General features: G+C 43.6%; 1 protein-coding gene across 1 annotated transcript in view; it reads right to left on the bottom strand.

Moving 5' to 3' along the window:
- ALX1 (ALX homeobox 1) overlaps nt 1-17,017 on the bottom strand; it is a 29,127-nt gene extending 12,110 nt beyond the window's left edge. Inside the window, exons 1-3 of the mRNA XM_064142906.1 lie at nt 16,638-17,017; nt 13,623-13,927; nt 7,359-7,487 (exon numbers count right to left, since the gene is read on the bottom strand). Of these exons, the coding sequence (XP_063998976.1) occupies nt 7,359-7,487; nt 13,623-13,927; nt 16,638-16,869 (666 nt within the window). The 5' untranslated portion in view covers nt 16,870-17,017. The remainder of the gene's footprint in view (nt 1-7,358; nt 7,488-13,622; nt 13,928-16,637) is intronic.
- Nucleotides 17,018-18,692: the final 1,675 nt, after the last annotated feature.

Raw genomic sequence — 18,692 nt, 5'->3', positions numbered from 1 at the left:
ATCTCAATTCAAGAAGGATGTTGAGGTGCTGGAGCATGTCCAGAGAAGGACAACAAAGCTGGTGAGGGGCCTGGAGCACAAATCCTATGAGGAAAGGTTGAGGGACCTGGGCCTGTTTAGCCTGGAGAAGAGGAGGCTCAGGGGTGATCTTATTACTGTCTACAACTACCTGAAGGGACATTGTAGCCAGGTGGGGGGTGACCCCTTCTCCCAGGCAACCAGCAATAGAACAAGGGGACACAGTCTCAAGTTGTGCCAGGGTAGGTATAGGCTGGATATTAGGAAGAAGTTCTTCACAGAGAGAGTGATTTCCCATTGGAATGGGCTGCCCAGGGAGGTGGTGGAGGCACCGTCCCTGGGGGTGTTCAAGAAAAGCCTGGATGAGGCACTTAGTGCCATGGTCTAGTTGATTGGTTAGGGCAGGGTGATAGATTGGACTGGATGATCTTGGAGGTCTCTTCCAACCTGGTTGATTCTATGATTCTGTGATTCTAATCTGGTGGATTCACAGGATCACAGAATGTCAGGGGCTGGAAGGGACCTCCACAACCCTGCTGGATTAAATTTATCCTGCAGCCTCTTCCTTCTCTTTTCATAGAATCATAGAATGTCAGGGGCTGGAAGGGACCTCAAACGCTCATCCAGTCCAACCCCTCTGCCAGAGCAGGATCACCTAGAGCAGATCACACAGGAATGCATCCAGGCAGATCTTGAACATCTGATGTCTGTAGGAACTGCAAGACACTGGGTGAGTGTTGTAGATTTTGGGACCATAGAGGTAAAAATTTTCAAGGGACTAGGAGAGTCCGAGGGGTGGACACAGGAAAGTATAATATTGCTATTCAATCCCATAATTCTGATATCTCTTTATCAGCTGGCAGCAAGGCCAACTTGTCCTCCTTTCAGAGTCACAGAAGGTCAGGAAGGGACCTCGAAAGCTCATCCAGTCCAACCCCTCTGCTAGAGCAGGATCACCAAGACCAGGTCACATCCATGCATCCAGGAGGTTTTTTAGTATCTCCAGAGAGGGAGACTCCACAGCCTCCCTGGGCAGCCTGTTCCAGTGTTCTATCACTCTCACAGTGAAAAAAATTCCTCCTCCTGTTTAAATGAAACTTTCTATGCCTCAGCTTCCACCTATTGCCACTTGTCCTGTCATCAGGCATCATCAAGAAGAACCTGGCTCCATCCTTTTGAGATTTCACCATTCTCTATTCTTTTTACACCTTCTGTATCACTCCAATTTCTCATACCTTTGAAATGTTTGTGTCTCCTTGGGATTCCCACCTGCACTAAGCTGGATTTTTCCACAGAAAAATAGATAATAATTAATAAAAATAATTTAATTCAGACCTATGAAACTCTTGCCTTCATTTTCAAGTACATAAGAGAAGCAAACAGTGCATTTCATACATGGTAATAAGAGGGTAAGTACCATGGTGGGATAAGGCAAACTCGCATGTGAACGGAGAATGATGACAACAAATGAACTAGACTCAAAGAACAAGCAAGAAGGAAAGACACAAAAAGAATTAATTCAGTCCTATGCAACTCTTGCCCTCATCTTCAAGTCCATAAGAGAAGCAAACAGTGCATTTCATACGCGATAATAAGAGGGTAAGTATCACTGTGGCACAAGGCAAACTCTTCCACGTGAACAGAGAATGATGACAACAAATGAACTAGACCCAAAGAACAAGTAAGAAGAAAAGATGCAAAGTCTGGAAAGAAGCTAGTAGGGGGGTAATGTTCCTCCCTGTATCCATTTTTCAAGTATAGCATTACAAGTTTGTTTCTATGCTGATGCACTCACATTTCGAAAGGTCACATCTTTAAAACTGTAACTCATACAGGAAATCTGGAGGGCTGTGTGCTAGTGGTGTAGGCTTTTGATTGAATTTCACTCTTGTGTATAAATAACATGGGGGATAAAAGTGAAATTTTGTCTCGAGCTTTTGGTCCTCTGCTACTTCTCATACCTAAACATTCAATCTGACAAGGTCAAGTACCTTTGGTAACATTAGCCTTCTCACTAGACTTAGGACAGCAGAAGTAGTCAAGACCAATAAGCTAAGAGTAGAGCAGGGCTAAGCAAACTTTTCACTGTTCCTCCTCCAACATATAACATAGAGATCCACCTAAGGTAACTGTAGATGCCTGCAGCTGAAGCAGACACATGCCAACAAAAGTACATAGTTAGAGACTATCTCATCTATTTTTACACCTTATACCTTAGAATGAGAAAACTTTGTTGACCAGATTTTCACTAACCTTAAAGTGAATCATTCTGGCATGAAAGGCCCTTCAGTTAAGATCACAAAATCATAAAATCAGTCAGGGTTGGGGTTAGTGCCATGGTCTGGTTGACTGGATAGGGCTGGGTGCTAGGTTGGCCTGGATGATCTTGGAGGTCTCTTCCAACCTGCTTGATTCTATGATTCTATGACTCTATGAATCACCTAGTTCCAAACCCCCTGGTATGGGCAGGGACACCATACCCTATAGCAGCCTCAGCCAGCCTGGCCTTAAACACCTCCAGCCATGGGGCCTCAACCACCTCCCTGGTCAACTGATGCCAGGCTCTCACCACTCTCATGATCAACAACTTCCTCCTCACCTCCACTCTGATTCTCCCCACCTCCAGCTTTGCTCCATTCCCCCTAGTCCTGGCACTCCCTGATTGATTCTCCCCACCTCCAGCTTTGCTCCATTCCTCCTAGTCCTGGCACTCCCTGATAGCCTAAAAAGTCCCTCTCTAGCTTTTTTGGCAGCCCCCTTCAGATCCTGGAAGGCCACAAGAAGGTCACCTGGGAGCCTTCTCTTCTCCAGACTGAACAGATCCTAAACACAAACATCTCTTTTTTCTCTGATCACTACCTACCTCCCCTGAAGTGTGCATCCTTCTCGTAAGCCCTGTTCATCAGCACTCTGAGTGTCTCAAACTCCTTTAACTACACTAGACACTGTAAATAGGTAACAGAATCAATACTACTTGTTTACTAAGATTTCCCCAGATGAGTTAAAGCAAGTAAATCCACGTTCATTGCCTCACTGAAGTCAAGATGCTATCTCTTAGCTTTCACCCTGTCAGCAAAATATTGCCAGGTAATGAGGCTTGAATTGTCTGGGATAAGAGTTTTTATCCAGCCAACTGTTTCCTGAGGGCACTGAAGATGACTTAGACCAAAATGTGTTGCATCTGCAAGAGAAACTTGAAGCTGAAATACTGAAACCAATGAAAGCTTTTACTAAAATGAATATAAAACACCATGCATGGCACCTCCCCTGGACAAAAAAAAAATGATTTGCAGCATAATGCTGTCCAAATTATTTTATCTGAGTGAAAACTTAACAATTCTGCAGTGGTTTTAATGTTAAAGCCTTGGGGTGGGAGGGTGTAATAAAATAAAATAAATTAATAACAGATGATTGTCCTGGAATATTGTATTAACTGTGCTCCTCTGCAATCCAGGTGTTGCCAGCATAATTAATAAAAGATGTATGTGTGCAGAACTCAGGCAGTCTAGGAGGTGCTGAACTTTTCTGGCAGCAACTGTTTTGCACAATAAACAGCACCTGCAGTCGAGATACTGTAATAATAATTAAAAGCAGACTGAATTAACATAGCAAACAGTTATAATTGGGGGGGGGATATTATTATTTCTATTTGAGAGAGAGATTTGCCATTGGAATGGGCTGCTCAGGGAGGTGGTGGAGTTGCTGTGCTTGGAGGTGTTCAAGAAAAGCCCAGTGCTGTGGTCTAGTTGATTGGCTAGGGCTGGGTGCTAGTTTGGACTGGATGAGCTTGGAGGACTCTTCCAACCTGGTTGATTCTATGATTCTATGATATATGAGGACTGAAAGCAAATTACTGCAGCCTAGGTGTCGTGTTATTTTATCATAGAATTGCTTGCTCGAGACATCTCATGTCATCATTATGTGACAGAAAGCATTTATCAGGTTAATCCCATTTTAGCTTGTGTTTCATTCATAAGCATGGCAAGAACAGCGAAGTTTCATCCTGAAACAGTGCAAACAATTTAACCAGGCAGCAGGTCTCTTCCAACCTGCTTGATTCTGTGATTCTATGATTCTATTTTGAAGATAAATATCTGTAATTTAAGAACAAGATTAGAGGAGGAGGAGGAAGAGGAAGAGGAAGAGGAGGAGGGGAGGGGAGGGGAGAGGAGAGTTGAGGAGAGGAAGGGAGGGGAGGGGCGGAGAGAGGGGGAAGGGAAGGGAGAAGGGAAGAGAGAAGGGATAGAAGAAAGGAAAAGGGGGAAAGGATATTTGATTTATTTTCTTCAACTCACTGCAGCAAAATAGGGCAATCAATTGGGAAATCAAAGAGCTAAACACAGAAACAACAATTTAAAATACCTCTTTGAGCTGTGGGATAGATTAATGAGTTCACAGCAAGTCGTGCACTGCATTTTACACAAATTAGCCATTTACAAATGGACATCTAGTTCAAAATATTTGGATGCAGTGATATTAGTGGTCATTGTGTTTTTCAAATGGATTGTCATTGTTTCAGGCATTCTCACTGGAGATGTTGTGTGTATGATACAGATGTTGTTATACCGAAGGTGAGGATTTAAGAATGTGACAGTATGAAGCATTGCCACCAGGCTAGCAAGAACAGGAACTTGCATTGACTGTTTTGTGCTAATTGCATGGGTACCTATTCATACTGTGTGATACAACAAAGCAGCTACCTTCCCCTCTGAGGAGTAAAACAGTCTTTTCTTTCTTATCATGTAGCCAAATTATGCAAGCAAGCACTCAGCAGAACTAGCCACTGTAAAGTGGTCTCACACCTTCATTTAGCAACATCACCTGTTCATGTAGAATCATAGAATTCTCAGGGTTGGAAGGGACCTCAAGGATCATCTAGTTCAAATCCCACTGCCATGGGCAGTGACACCTCACACTAGATCAAATTGCTCAAAGCCACATCCAGTCTGGCCTTAAAAACTTCCAGGGACGAGGCTTCCACCACCTCCCTAGGCAACCTGTTCCAGTATCTCACCATCCTCATGCTGATGAATATGTATAGTGTAGGGCAATACAACTTTCTTGTTCAGGTTACCAGAGTCAATTGCAGATAAATCAGAAGGGTCTTCAAAAGATACATGAACACATTGAGTGAGATCCATTAGTGTCCATCTCTGTCTTTGTGAATCTGCCTAGGAGTCCTGAAATAGGATGAGGGGCAATGACTTCAAACTAGAGAAAAGGAGATTTAGATTGGATGTTAAGAACAAGTTCTTTGTCACGAGGGTAGTGGAACACTGGAACAGGTTGCCCAAGGGTTGTTGTTGTTGGGGCCCCATTCCTAGAGGTATTCAAGGTGAGGCTGAACAGGGCTGTGAGCAACCTGATCTAGTTGGGGATGTCCCTGCCAGCTGCAGAGGGGGTTGGATTAGATGATCTTTGGAAATTACTTCCAACCCAGGCCATTCTATGATGCTATAAGATCTTTTTGCACCCCTCCATCTAGGCAGATCTCAAACGTGTCCACCTACTCACACACAGAGCTTATCATGCAGTGATTTCTGAGGCAATTTGAGCTAATGCTATTAAATTAGTAAAAAACCCAGACATTTAGGTCTGAAATGGTTGTGCCCATGTTCTGAGCTGCTGAAACACAAATGAACTCTGGCCCAGGCCACCACAGCTGGCAGTATGCTAGGTAAAGCATTTTAAGATGGATAGATGATGCATAAACCCAAGGCCTCTGAGTAAAAGCTAATCAGACTCAGCTAATGAAGAGCATGACAAAAAGAAGATCACATAGAATTCACATAGAATACAGGCTTATTCTTAAAGCTGGCAGAGGGTCTGTTACCTAATGAACTAGAAGAGCAGCAGGATACCAGCAGTGGAAGGACTGTACCACAGGGATCCAGAGAAGATTTTTGCTTTGTGTGGTGCCATTTTTTTTCTCCCTCCCCCCTTTAATGATGTGGTAAAAGTAATGGGAAGCTCAAAACATGAGAAACAATGGCTTCATAATAAAAGTATTCAATGTATTAAAACAGGCAAGCAGAAAAACAATAGCAGAGAGTGAGGCAAGGCAGTGAACCAGAGGAATGGAGAACACAGCCAGAAGATTATGATCTTACATATCTAAGGCATCTTAGCATATGCCTTACTATAGACTAACAAACCACTGAAAAAGGAAACAAAAATAAAAATTAACTAGACTACTACTGGTCCTGAGAGCCTTCTTGTCTCTCTGCCTCCCTCTCCCAGCCATGCACATTCAATTCTGCTGCAGCCAGAACTGGTATGATATGACTTCGTGCTGTTAGAGGATTTCTTGTAGTCGATTGCCTGTTGAGGTTCATAAAGAAGTGGTGCGTGTTCAACAGAGCAAAAAGAAACTGTCTCGAGATCATATAGGTTATGCCTTGTCTCACCAAAGAGTACAATGCTAAAGTTGTTAGGACAGTTGTGCCTGTGAATGTAATCCCTATTACAAGAGGGATGTGGAAATGCTGGAGCATGTCCAGAGAAGGGCCACGAGGATGCTCAGAGCTGCACCAGCTCTGCTGTGAGGACAGACTGAAAGAGTTGGGGCTGCTCAGTCTGGAGAAGAGGAGGCTCCCAGGTGACCTTCTTGTGGCCTTCCAGGATCTGAAGGGGGCCTACAAAAAAGCTGGGGAGGGACTTTTTAGGCTGTCAGGGAGTGCCAGGACTAGGGGGAATGCAGCAAAGCTGGAGGTGGGAAGGTTCAGAGTGGCCGTGAGGAGGAAGTTGTTGAGCATGAGAGTGGTGAGAGCCTGGCATGGGTTGCCCAGGTTGGTTGTTGAGGTCCCATGGCTGGAGGTGTTTAAGGCCAGGCTGGCTGAGGCTGTGTGCAGCCTGCTCTAGGATAGGGTGTCCCCAGGCATGGCAGGGAGTTTGGAACGAGCTGGTCCTTGCGGTCCCCTCCAACCCTGACTGATTCTATGATTCCATTCCAAATATTCCAGAAGAGAGATCCTGATCTTACTGAGGTTAGTTTGCATCATTCCTGTCTCAATGGGTCTTAACTTCATCCAGACTTTGCATATGGATCTCATGGTTCCAAATCCCACATAGACTCAGCTACACAACCACATTGCCTGCCATTCCTGGTACACAACTTATGAAAAACTCTGCAGCTTCTAAGATTCTTTTAAAAATGTTTGTACTGTTAGACCTAATTATTGATGCTGGATGTCAGAACCGCTCTCCACAGCAGCAGGACCTGTTGACAAGGCTAAAGTTAAACAAAGGAAAGCCTTCGTGCGTCTCCCACACGCATGTGTGTCTAAGGATGGCAGAAAAGGCAAAGGCAGACCCGAAGTTTCACTTGGTCTTTACCATACCTGAGGGTAGCTGTCAGTCCTTGGAAGAACAGATATATCGTAGGTGGCAGCAAAATGGCTTTTAGCTTGCTGGATCTGACCATAGCGTTCTCTCTTTCTCCATTTTGCTCTTCGATTCTGGAACCAAACCTGTAGTAGACGATGAAACAAATTTGATTACACACTGTGCAAAGTCTTTTTGGGGGAAAAAAAAAAAAGAGCCAACAAATTTCAGCCAGTAGCTTTGAAAATTTGTGGGCAGGCTGGAGTAGGTCTCTTATAACAGGTAGTTGGAGATAGAACAAGGGCAGAATGGCCTCAAGCTGAGACTGGGTAGGTTTGGATTAGATATTAGGAAGAAGTTTTTTCATTAAGGGAATGGTCAGGGACTGGAATGAGCTGCACAGGGAGGTGGTGGAGTCACCCACCCTGGATGTGTTTAAGGATCATTTGGATGTGGTGCTTAGGGGTATGGTTTAAGGTGAATGTTGTAGAGCAGGGTTATAGGTTGGACTTGGTGACCCTAAAGGTCGTTTGGATGTGGTGCTTAGGGGAGATGGTTTAAGGTGAATCTTGTAGAGTAGGGTTATAGGTTGGACTTGGTGACCCTAAAGGTCGTTTGGATGTGGTGCTAGGGGAGATGGTTTAAGGTGAATCTTGTAGAGTAGGGTTATAGGTTGGACTTGGTGACCCTAAGGGTTGTTTGGATGTGGTGCTGGGGAGATGGTTTGAGGTGAATCTTGTAGAGTAGGGTTATAGGTTGGACTTGGTGACCCTAAAGGTTGTTTGGATGTGGTGCTGGGGAGATGGTTTGAGGTGAATCTTGTAGAGTAGGGTTATAGGTTGGACTTGGTGACCCTAAAGGTTGTTTGGATGTGGTGCTGGGGAGATGGTTTGAGGTGAATCTTGTAAAGTTATAGATTGGACTTGGTGATACTGAGGGGCTTTTGCAACCTGGACTTTTCTGTGATTGCACAAAAAGGAGGTTCTCCACCTGAGGACTTCAGTTTCAATCTTCTCAGTGTCAGACCTGCTTAAGTTATTCCTGACTGTTTTAGAAGTGTATATTTGGGAGATTTTTTACTGTCTTAGGAAAAAGAAAAGGGGGGGGGGGGGGGGGGGGAAAGGAAGTGTTCAGTCTGTTAGGCAGTGCTAATTTTAACAGAGATCAGTTCTGTAGGGGAAAAATCACCAAGCAGTAACAAACTACAAACAGGCTTTCAGTTTCCCATGCCCACTGACTCGCTATGGCTACCTGTGATCTGCTTCCTAGAGGTACACATAATATTTATTAAGTGCAGCAATGAAAAGGCAGGAAATGCTGGCACCAGGGCAGAAGCAAGCATTGCAGGGAAAGTTTCTGTAAGGAAGGGTACCAGGGCAGGGAAATAATTTAGAAAATATGAAATCACAGTTTTAAAAGTACTGCAGTGCTCTTCTCACACCACTGTTAGGTGATCTCCGTTCCTGGCAATGGAAAATTGAAGCATGGCACTTTATGTTTAGACTAGGAAATAATTTAAACCTGGAACAATGCATTCTTAGCAGTCAAAAGAGCTTTTTCTTTCCACTTAAATAAACTTGGTCTGCTCTGTAATATTCTGAGGGACAGATGTTATCTCAGAACCTATTCTATGCATGTCTCTTGCTGTGGTTGAAATCTGCCATTGTCCTGTGATCTTTGAAATACCAGGATTTGGGGTTTTTTTCTTTCAAGCAGTTCAGTTTGGACTGGCTAAGACTCATCCTGATGAATTAAAGGGCTTGCTAAGAAATGCAACTCTTCCTGTATACAAGCAATATTAGCCAACCAAGTCTTTCTTTTTCAACTATGAGCATGCTCATGCCAACATTTTTCAAGCTGCCACACTACCAACAGAACAGATTTTCTCTTTTATTACTATTATTATCATGGAATCATAGCATGAACCAGATTGGAAGAGACCTCCAAGATCAGCCAGGCCAACCTAGCACCCAGCCCTAGCCAATCAACTAGACAGTGGCAATAACTGCCTTGTCCAGGCTTTGCTTGAACACCTCCAGGGACAGTGACTCCACCACCTCCCTGGGCAGCCCATTCCAATGCCAATCACTCTCTCTGTGAAGAACTTTCTCCTAACATCCAGCCTATATCTCCCCCAGCACAACTTGAGACTGTGTCCCCTTGTTCTATTGCTGGTTGCCTGGCAGAAGAGACCAATCCCACCTGGCTACAGCCTCCCTTCAGGTAGTTGTAGACATCAAATGTTGTTGTTGTTATTATTATTATTAAAATAATGTTGTTGGTTAATCTTCCTGCTAAATGCACCATGAATCCATTTGGATGGATATATACATAATTTTGGGGGTTTTGGTTTGTTTGTTTATTTTTCATACTGACTCTGACCCATTTTGAGGTCTATTTTCTGATCACTGATGATGGCAAGTTTGCTGGCTTTAGACTTGTGACAAGTTTTAATCTCAAATTTTAACAGTTCCCCTGCTTCGCTTCTTCGTTTTTTACATAAGCTTGAATCCCTCACGGTGAGCATCACGAGAGCAGAATTTCCATATGAGAAGGCATCCTGCATATGAGAAGGCATCCTCCATGGAGGATGCCTCCATGTACCATATGAGGCACATCAGACAATTTCTGCATGAAGCACTGTTGCAAAGGTGGTGAGGGTTGGTCTCTTCTGCCAGGCAACCAGCAACAGAACAGGGGGTCACAGTCTCAGGTTGTGCCAGGGGAGGTCTAGGCTGGATGTTAGAAGGAAGTTGTTGCCAGAGAGAGTGATTGGCATTGGAATGAGCTGCCCAGGGAGGTGGTGGAGGGAGGTGGTGGAGGGAGGTGGTGGAGTCGCAGTGCCTGGAGGTGATGAAGAAAAGCCTGGCTGAGGCACTTAGTGCCATGGTCAGATGACTGGATAGGGCTGGGTGCTAGGTTGGACTGGATGATCTTGGAGGTCTCTTCAAACCTGGTTGATTCTATGATTCTATGATCTATGGTAGCAAGTTAAGGACTAATCACAGTTGCCTTCCCATGCAAAGAACACAAAGTTAATGACGAAGCTCACTCTCAGAAAGCAGTGTAGATGGCTTGTACAATGCCAAGGATTTTCAGATCCTTATCCTCCCTCTCTTTAGTTCCCCAAAACTTTAGTGTGTGTGATTGTGTCCAGAGAAGGGCGACGAGGCTGGTGAGAGGCCTTGAGCACAAGCCCTACGAGGAGAGGCTGAGGGAGCTGGGATTGTTTAGCCTGGAGAAGAGGAGGCTCAGGGGTGACCTTATTGCTGTCTACAACTACCTGAAGGGTGGTTGTGGCCAGGAGGAGGTTGCTCTCTTCTCTCAGGTGGCCAGCACCAGAACGAGAGGACACAGCCTCAGGCTGCGCCAGGGGAGATTTAGGCTGGAGGTGAGGAGAAAGTTCTTCACTGAGAGAGTCATTGGACACTGGAATGGGCTGCCCGGGGAGGTGGTGGAGTCGCCGTCCCTGGGGCTGTTCAAGGCAAGGTTGGACGTGGCACTTGGTGCCATGGTCTAGCCTTGAGCTCTGTGGTAAAGGGTTGGACTTGATGATCTGTGAGGTCTCTTCCAACCCTGATGATACTGTGATACTGTGATCTTTTCAAAGGTGCTCAGCAATCAAAGCAAGGTCCGTGCGTATATCTGATGAATAAATATTGTTGGGGACCTTACTGATAAATTTGCATTTATGATGCCTAAAGTTCAGAGGGGAGGGGGAAGAAAATAGAAGGGGGAAAAAAAGGAAAAAAACAAAAAAGAAAATAGAAAGGGGGGAGGGGGGGAGGGAGGAGAAAAAGCAAATTCTCCTGTCACCACAGAAGGCATCAAGAATACCCCAAAGGAGTTCAGTCACGAGTCTCTTTGGAAAAACACCTTGACAATCTCCTTAAAATGGGTGCAAATTAATTCCCTGACATGCAGCAAGAGAGGGAACAACTTAGATAAATTAGGTTCAGGTTGGCTCTCTCTGCCTGTATGCCAGACAAATCTAAAAGTGGATGTTGATGAAATGGCGGTGAAGGGGAATGTGAGTAAGGCATCCAGCTGATCGCTCCGCTAAGCTAAATCAAACAACTTGCTTGAATTCACCGGAACTGCAGGAGAAAAAAGGCACACTTTTTTTGTTGTTGTTGGGGTTTCCACACACACACACACACCCCTCCTTTGTCAATCCCCCAAACTGTTTCTGTTTACATCACTTTACTAGAAACTGACTCTTGGCAGAGATAAAGTAACCATTTGCCTCCACAAAGCAATGTAAAAATCTGCTGCTTGTTATCCTCGAATTGCCAGATGCTTACCCCTAATGATGTAAGGCCTTTTAAATTACTTAATCTTGTGATGGAATACTGTTGCTACTCTGGATAAAAATGATCACCATTTCCTTTTGTATTTAGCATATGAGGAAAAGAAGGAATCAAAAACCAAAACACAAAGATCAGTTATCTTTTAAGGACAGGGAGAACACATTTAAATAAAACCAAAATAGATAATCTATGAATCACACAACCAACCAGGGTGGGAAAGACCTTTGGGACGATCAAGGTGAAGACAGACATGGCTTTTTTTTTCACATTTGCTTGCTTATTTTTAATACTTTTGCCATATGGATCTTCTACAACCAAGGAGAAAAAATTATTTTAAAAGTGTATTTAACACATTTTAGGCCAATCTTTCCCCTCCACGTTCTGGCAATTGATTCTTGGAGGGGTAGTCCTCATTATTCTGGAATCATGCAATTGTAAAATCAGCAGTTTAACATTAGGTAAGCTTCTTTTTTTTTTTTTTTTTAAAGTCAAGACTAAATCCTAATGAATGGAACTCATACATGGGGAGCTATAGCGAATTCAGAGGGATCGCTTAGAGCCTGAAGAGTTAAAAGCCACCAAATTCCATCGACATCACCGATCCCCTCTCAGTGTAACTGACGCACAATTTTGGGCTCTGTTTTCTGATGACATGAGTGAATACGCCGTGTGCTCGAGCAGACATGAAAAGAGCCCTTCTGTCATAAAAATTAATGAGCAGAGATTGTTTCTGAGAGTAACCCTGGCACAATTTCAGTTGTGTGCATGTGCGCTGACATCTATTTCTTTCTAGGCATGTGCGAGTATGCATTTAATTACAAGTTGTGAAGTTGTTATCGTGTTCAAGTTACTAAATGAAAAAAAAAAAGAAACAAACAAGCAAAAAAAAAAAAAAAACAAAAAAAAAAATAAAAAAAAAAAAAAACCCACACCTTAATCCCAGTCTGTCAGAATCAATGAGATTGTGATTCTCTAAATCAAAATGTTGGGTGCTAACAGAATGGGGAAGGTCTCTAAAAATAGGACAAACTCACAAAGTGCAGCTCACATCCTTTTTTTTAAAGGGAAGATCTTGAAGCAGAGGAAGGGCTGCATTTCCTGAATGTTTATCTTCTTTTCTCACTACTACACATCCATAAGCCAGAATGACTACTGCACTAATATATACTGAATAAATCAACTTTACAGGCAATTGAGGTACTCAAAACTGCACTAATTCATCAACAACATGTCCAGCTCCAAAAATTAGAATAACATTATGCATCAGTTATGCAAGCTTAAAAACCCACCAAATACACTTCCCAATTTTGTGATTATTAAACTTCACACAACAGAGATTAAAAGATTACATTCTTGCACAGTCACAAACAAATAGATAGATAGATAGATAGATAGATAGATAGATAGATAGATAGATAGATAGATAGATAGATAGACAGATGGATAGATGCATAGGTACATAAATACATAGCTAGATAGACAGACATAGATTTACATATATGCAGAGTCATTGCATACTCTTTGGATAAGAACAAGAGACTGGTTGGGGATTTTTTAAGTGTACTTTTCACGCTGCAACCCACAGAGAATCCTCTGCATCGAGGTTCTACACCGACATCAATCTGAACTGCATGCGGCACCTCTCTTTTAACAAGGATCTTTACACGGAACACTTCATATATTCACTGCCTGGATTTCTGGCTATAAAACAGAACTACTCAAGGCTGAGGCTGCTTTGCTGTCGATGGTTTTCTCATCCTTTAAACAAGTTTCTAGAACAGCAACATGAGTTGTTTGAAAAAATAACAAGTTATTTTAGTGCTGCAGCATAGCAGCTCATGTCCATAAAGAAATAAAGCAAAAGGAGCTATTTACTCTGCGTTATGGGCTCCTGCACAGTCCCCAGGAGTGTTGTTTAGCAGTTCCTACAATGCACAACTTGTCATGGAAATGACAAAATTTGGTTCCTACCTGGACTCTGGCCTCGGTGAGCTCTGTTCTCAGAGCTAGCTGCTCTCTTACGTAGACATCAGGGTAGTGAGTTTTCTGGAAGACTTTCTCCAGTTCCTCCAGCTGCAAACTGGTGAAAGTTGTTCTGTGTCTCCTCTTCTTACTGCTGGAGACGTTGCTGTCGCACTTATCACCTAGTTCCTCCAGTTCCCCCTTCTCCTGCATCCCTTTCACCGGAGACATCCTGAGATTGTTGCAATTGTCCATGGGCCTGCTCAGCTCTGTGTGAAGAGGCTGTCCTTCCACTTTAGTAATCCCGTAATTCACTGTACAAAAGGTGAGGAAGAGAGGTTACGGGTTAAAAGGGGAGGCTTTAAATTCAAGGGCTCTTATAACGGAGTTTCACAAGGAAGCAGATTCTATGTGTCTGCATATTTCTGTATGAGGTCGTTGGAGAGGCATATATATAGTATCAACAGTAGACAAAACAAAAGTACTAAACCACATTGAATTTTTACGAAGAGTTGTACTTGAAAACATCATCTAAAATCTTTCAATGTAAGGAGACTGCACGGGAGTAGCTGAGTATTTTTATTCTGCCACTAAAGTAGCTAATAATCCATGAAATCAGCCTCAAGTAGAGTTGCACAGATAAGGAAGCTTATCCCAAAACCAGATTTTCATATAAGTGGCATAAAGCTATTGACAAATGTGCCTTTCAACTTGGAAGCAGATGTAAAAAAATCCAACACCAAACAAAACCCCAAACCTGCATTTCTCCGAAAGCACAAAATAACTGTGAAATAAACTAAATAGCTGTAAACTGACAAATCAAGAAGCAAAAGAAACAGAAGATTAACTTCACTTTGCAAACTCAATGGTTCCCATATACCTTCTCCCAGATTTGTAGAGTGGAATTGTTTCCAATTAAGTTTGTTATGGTTACAAAATGCAGAGAGTTTCTGCGAAACGTTAACTTATTAGAACAGATTGTTTTATATAGTCTGTAAAAGGACTGCAGAAACTATTTGTCTTTAGGTAAAATCTGAGTGGCAGAGAAAAGAAACATTCCTCTGTAGATCCTTAGCTTCTTCATAAGAAATGAGAACATTTTCTCTGTTCTCTGTTTTTGCATATCGATAGAAAAATCATGCAATAAGTTGCAGGATTCAAAAAGATGAATTTTCTTTTTTATTTATTCTTTGTCTTTTCCTTCTTATTTTTCTTTTTTATTTATTCTTTTTCTTTTCCTTCTTATTTTTCTTTGTTTTTTTTTCTTTTCTTTTCCTTTTCTTTTCTTTTTCTTTTCTTTTCTTTTCTTTTTTCTTTTCTTTTCCTTTCCCTTTCCTTTCCTTTCCTTTCCTTTCCTTTTATTTTATTTTATTTTCCTTTCTTTTATTATTTTCCTTTATTTTATTTTTCTTTTTCTTTCTTTTCCTTTCCTTTCCTTTCCTTTCCTTTCCTTTCCTTTCCTTTCCTTTCCTTTCCTTTCCTTTCCTTTCCTTTCCTTTTATTTTATTTTATTTTCCTTTCTTTTCTTTTCCTTTCTTTTCCCTTTCCTTTATTTTCTTTTTTTCTTTTTCCTTTTCTTTCTTTTTTTCTTTTCTTTTCCTTTCTTTTATTTTCCTTTCTTTTCTTGTTCTTTTCCTTTTTTTTTTTCCCTTTTTTTGCCCACCCCCTCCCTCTTCCTCTCAGAAACAGGAAAAAAAAAAAAAAAGTTTTAAAGTCTATCGAAATAAAAACCTGCAAGGGCGACATGTAACTTACGACAAGAAGCTTGCTTTGGGACTTTTTCACATCGTCAGTAATTTCTTTTCTTTCAGCCCGGGCCTATTTTAACTAAATACAGCGTTTAGAAACTTGCACATACCTACGTAGGAAGCAACTCAAAGGCCCCAAAGCACACATTAAATGAGCTATTTAAGAAACACCTCGATGTATAAATCAATATTTTTTTCCTGTAGGGCCGCTGAGTTTTTTAAGTTGCACTTGCAGAATTCTGTCACCGTTTCTTACAACCTGTCTCACGCAAAAATTACGTTCTCAAAAAGAAACAATATCTACATGAAGTAAAAAGTAAGATACTCTTAGTCTCGTTATTGCAGGTAATGTGATTCTACTAGGATTTGTTTTTCTGTATGTTGGAATGACGGAGAAAATGTTAAATGCTTCCAAATTAAAACATTCCACATTCTTCTTGCCGATCAGCTGCGGGGGAAGGAGGGGAATAATATGTAACATTGTTGTTTGAATTAGTGAAGTCGTTCTCGGCTAGTATGAAGAGTCATTATTACACATTGGTCAGTAAAGTAGGGGGAAAAAAAAGGGGGGGGGGGGGGGGGGGGGGAGAGGAAAAGAAAAACCAACCAAACAAAAACTCTGTCCTCGGAGCGTTATTTGAAAGAAGCAAAACATGCCCAAACGACCTGCCGTTCCTCGCCGACCGAGAACCGCACATGCCCGCCGGCATGAGCGGCTGCATTTTCCAAGGGGTTTACACCGTGAAAGCGCCGCAGCGGATGCGGGGAACGACACACGCCGGACCCCAGCCTCGGCAGCACGGGGAGCGGCCGGGAAGCGACCAGTAACGGGGCCAGGACCGCAGCCGAGCCTTTCCGGGACCGCTGGTCCCTGTCGGCAGCCGCTGTGGCTCCTCCTCGCAGCTTTGCTTCCCCGCCGGCCCTATCGGGCCCCCGGGCGCCCCGGGGCCGAGCAGCCTGTTCCTCCGTGCTCGGAGCTGCGCTTTCCGCTCGCCGCCGCTGCCGCGGCTGGAGCTGGCCCCGGACTGGCAGGGAAGGCAGCAGCCGGAGGGGCAGCGCTAGAAGGAAAAGAACGTATCGAAGTAGGCGATCGCCTTTCGCCGGTATTATCATTACTATTATTATTATTATTTATCAATTATTATTTACTACCTGACAGTCCCTCCCATGCCAGCACCCGAAGTCTCTCCAGGGCAGGAGAAGTTCCGGCCGCTCCTGCGCATCTCCAGGACGGGCGAAGCACGAGAGCGGGAATAACCCTGGGATGGCGACTCACCGTTATTGTCCTGGCAGGGTGATGTCCTCTCCAGCCTCACATGATGCTCAGCTCTTTGCAAAGGATTGAAGGCCTGCACGCATTTGCTGCCTGATGTTTTGCTATAAAAGGACTCATTGTCCAAAGTTTCCATAACGTGCTCCAAAGTGCCTCCTGCTCCCATATAAAAGTCACTGTTCTTGCTCGGCTGACTCTTCAGGGCAAACTTCTCACTCAGAAAATCCATAATCATCTAAGGCTGCTTGAGAGCCTCTTCCCTAGACAGAGGCTGGACTGTGAACAGGCAAGGGAGGGAGAATGGGTGAGTAGATGGGAGGGAAGGAAGGAGGGGAAGACTTTCAGAGCTCAGGGAGCTGTTTTGCCTCCCAGCCTTTGATTTGTCTTGTCTTGAAAGGGGGAACCTAAAGTTGCTCTTATATCTTGAGGCTCAGCAGGGCTCCTTATGCAACCTCCCATTTCTAATGAATATGAAAATAGGCAAGCAATGTAACTCCACCCCAGGTCCCTCAAGACCTAATCCCAACACAGGAGGGAGTTCCAGGCCCATTTTCGACAGACAGATTCTTTTCAGACAGACACACACACACACAGAGACATGCGAGAAGGGTGAGGGGAGATAGGGAGGGAAGGAAACAGATACATGAAAAGGGCATTTCCCCTCTGCAACCTATTCACATTTCTCCAGGGATGGTGGAAAGAGGGTAATCCCTTGCTTCCCTCCCCTCCAGCTCCCCAATAAGTGTAGAGCAAGAAAATTCCACGGCCACATACTCTCGAGTAAAAGGTCCTTTTTAATCAATTTGACTAATACCTCCATAGATGCAGTCCTGATCTCTGAGGCTGTGAAATTAAGAGCTGGTGTTCCTTCTTTATTAAACAGATCAGAATTTTGGTCCTAGAATTAAACAGAGAATGCAAAATTATCGGTGGCTGCTTGTGTGAAGGGAATGGAAAACAGGAGAACTTAAAACCAGAAATCTCCCACATCAGAAACCCATACTAAAAGAGATTTTGGCTGCAGCGGAGCAGACCTCCAGTCTGCCTCTGTGCATATGCGCAAAGTGGTTTAAAACAGGTCCTTTAATTTTAAATCTCCTGAAATATTATCGCTAGCCACTTGAAAATGAAATACAATTTCTAAGTGAAAGTACTAAAACACATTCTTAGGTAATTAAAAAAAAACCAAACCAAAACGGAGTGAACCATACATGCATGCATTCCTCTGGATATTGAAAAAGCGGGTGATTTTCACCCAAAGTGTGAGCTTTGAAGTGTTGAAGTCCTCGGTCCTCTCACACACAGACGGGATTTAAAACACAGGCAAGGGAGCGATAGGGAACTATTTAGAAAAGGCCTATATTATGGGGAAAAGCTGCTCCCGGCTTCCTGTGAAAGGATTACTCGTTAGAGTAAAGCAAGACTGAGTCTGCAATCACTTCAAACGAGTATTTCAGCATCGTGGGCCCGAGCTTCGCTGTTCTACTAAGGATATTTTAGAAGGCTCTTCCCGCATGTAGTAGCAGAAGAAACAAAGCTTTAATGAGCGTTCGAAGTACACGTAATGCGCAGCTAGAGCTGTTGAACATCCTAGAGCACCTTCCTGTGAAGCTAGCCAAACGTAAAAAGAAGGCCGGTTCAGATCCAGCGTATTTCCCGGCGAGCAGCTCCTCTCCTTCAGCTGTCCTCTAGTTTGACATTTTCCCAGAGAGAGATGTAGCTAAGCGAGGGACGCTTGCTTCATCCACAGTCATCATCCGACACATGCACGACCTGCCCTTCCCTGCCATCCCGCAGGGCAGGGCTGCTACCTCTGCATCTCCATGCCGTTTTCTAACTTTACCTGACTCTGACATTGGCCTGCCGCTGCGGCAGACGCGGCACCCGAGAAGGATGCTCTCACTGCCACGTCCGACCGGCTCCACCGGGAGAGAGGACAAAAGTGGCGCTTAGGGTGTTGTCTGGGACGGGGATTCCCTTTTTTCTGTCTGTGGAGAGGGAGAGGTGGCAGTAGTTCCTCTAAGTTCCCGGGAGAAAGGGAAGACGGGAGAAGGAAGG

Source organism: Pogoniulus pusillus, chromosome 4, assembly GCF_015220805.1.
Source record: "Pogoniulus pusillus isolate bPogPus1 chromosome 4, bPogPus1.pri, whole genome shotgun sequence".
NCBI lineage: Eukaryota > Metazoa > Chordata > Aves > Piciformes > Lybiidae > Pogoniulus > Pogoniulus pusillus.
This window is presented reverse-complemented; position numbering and strand designations above follow the sequence as displayed.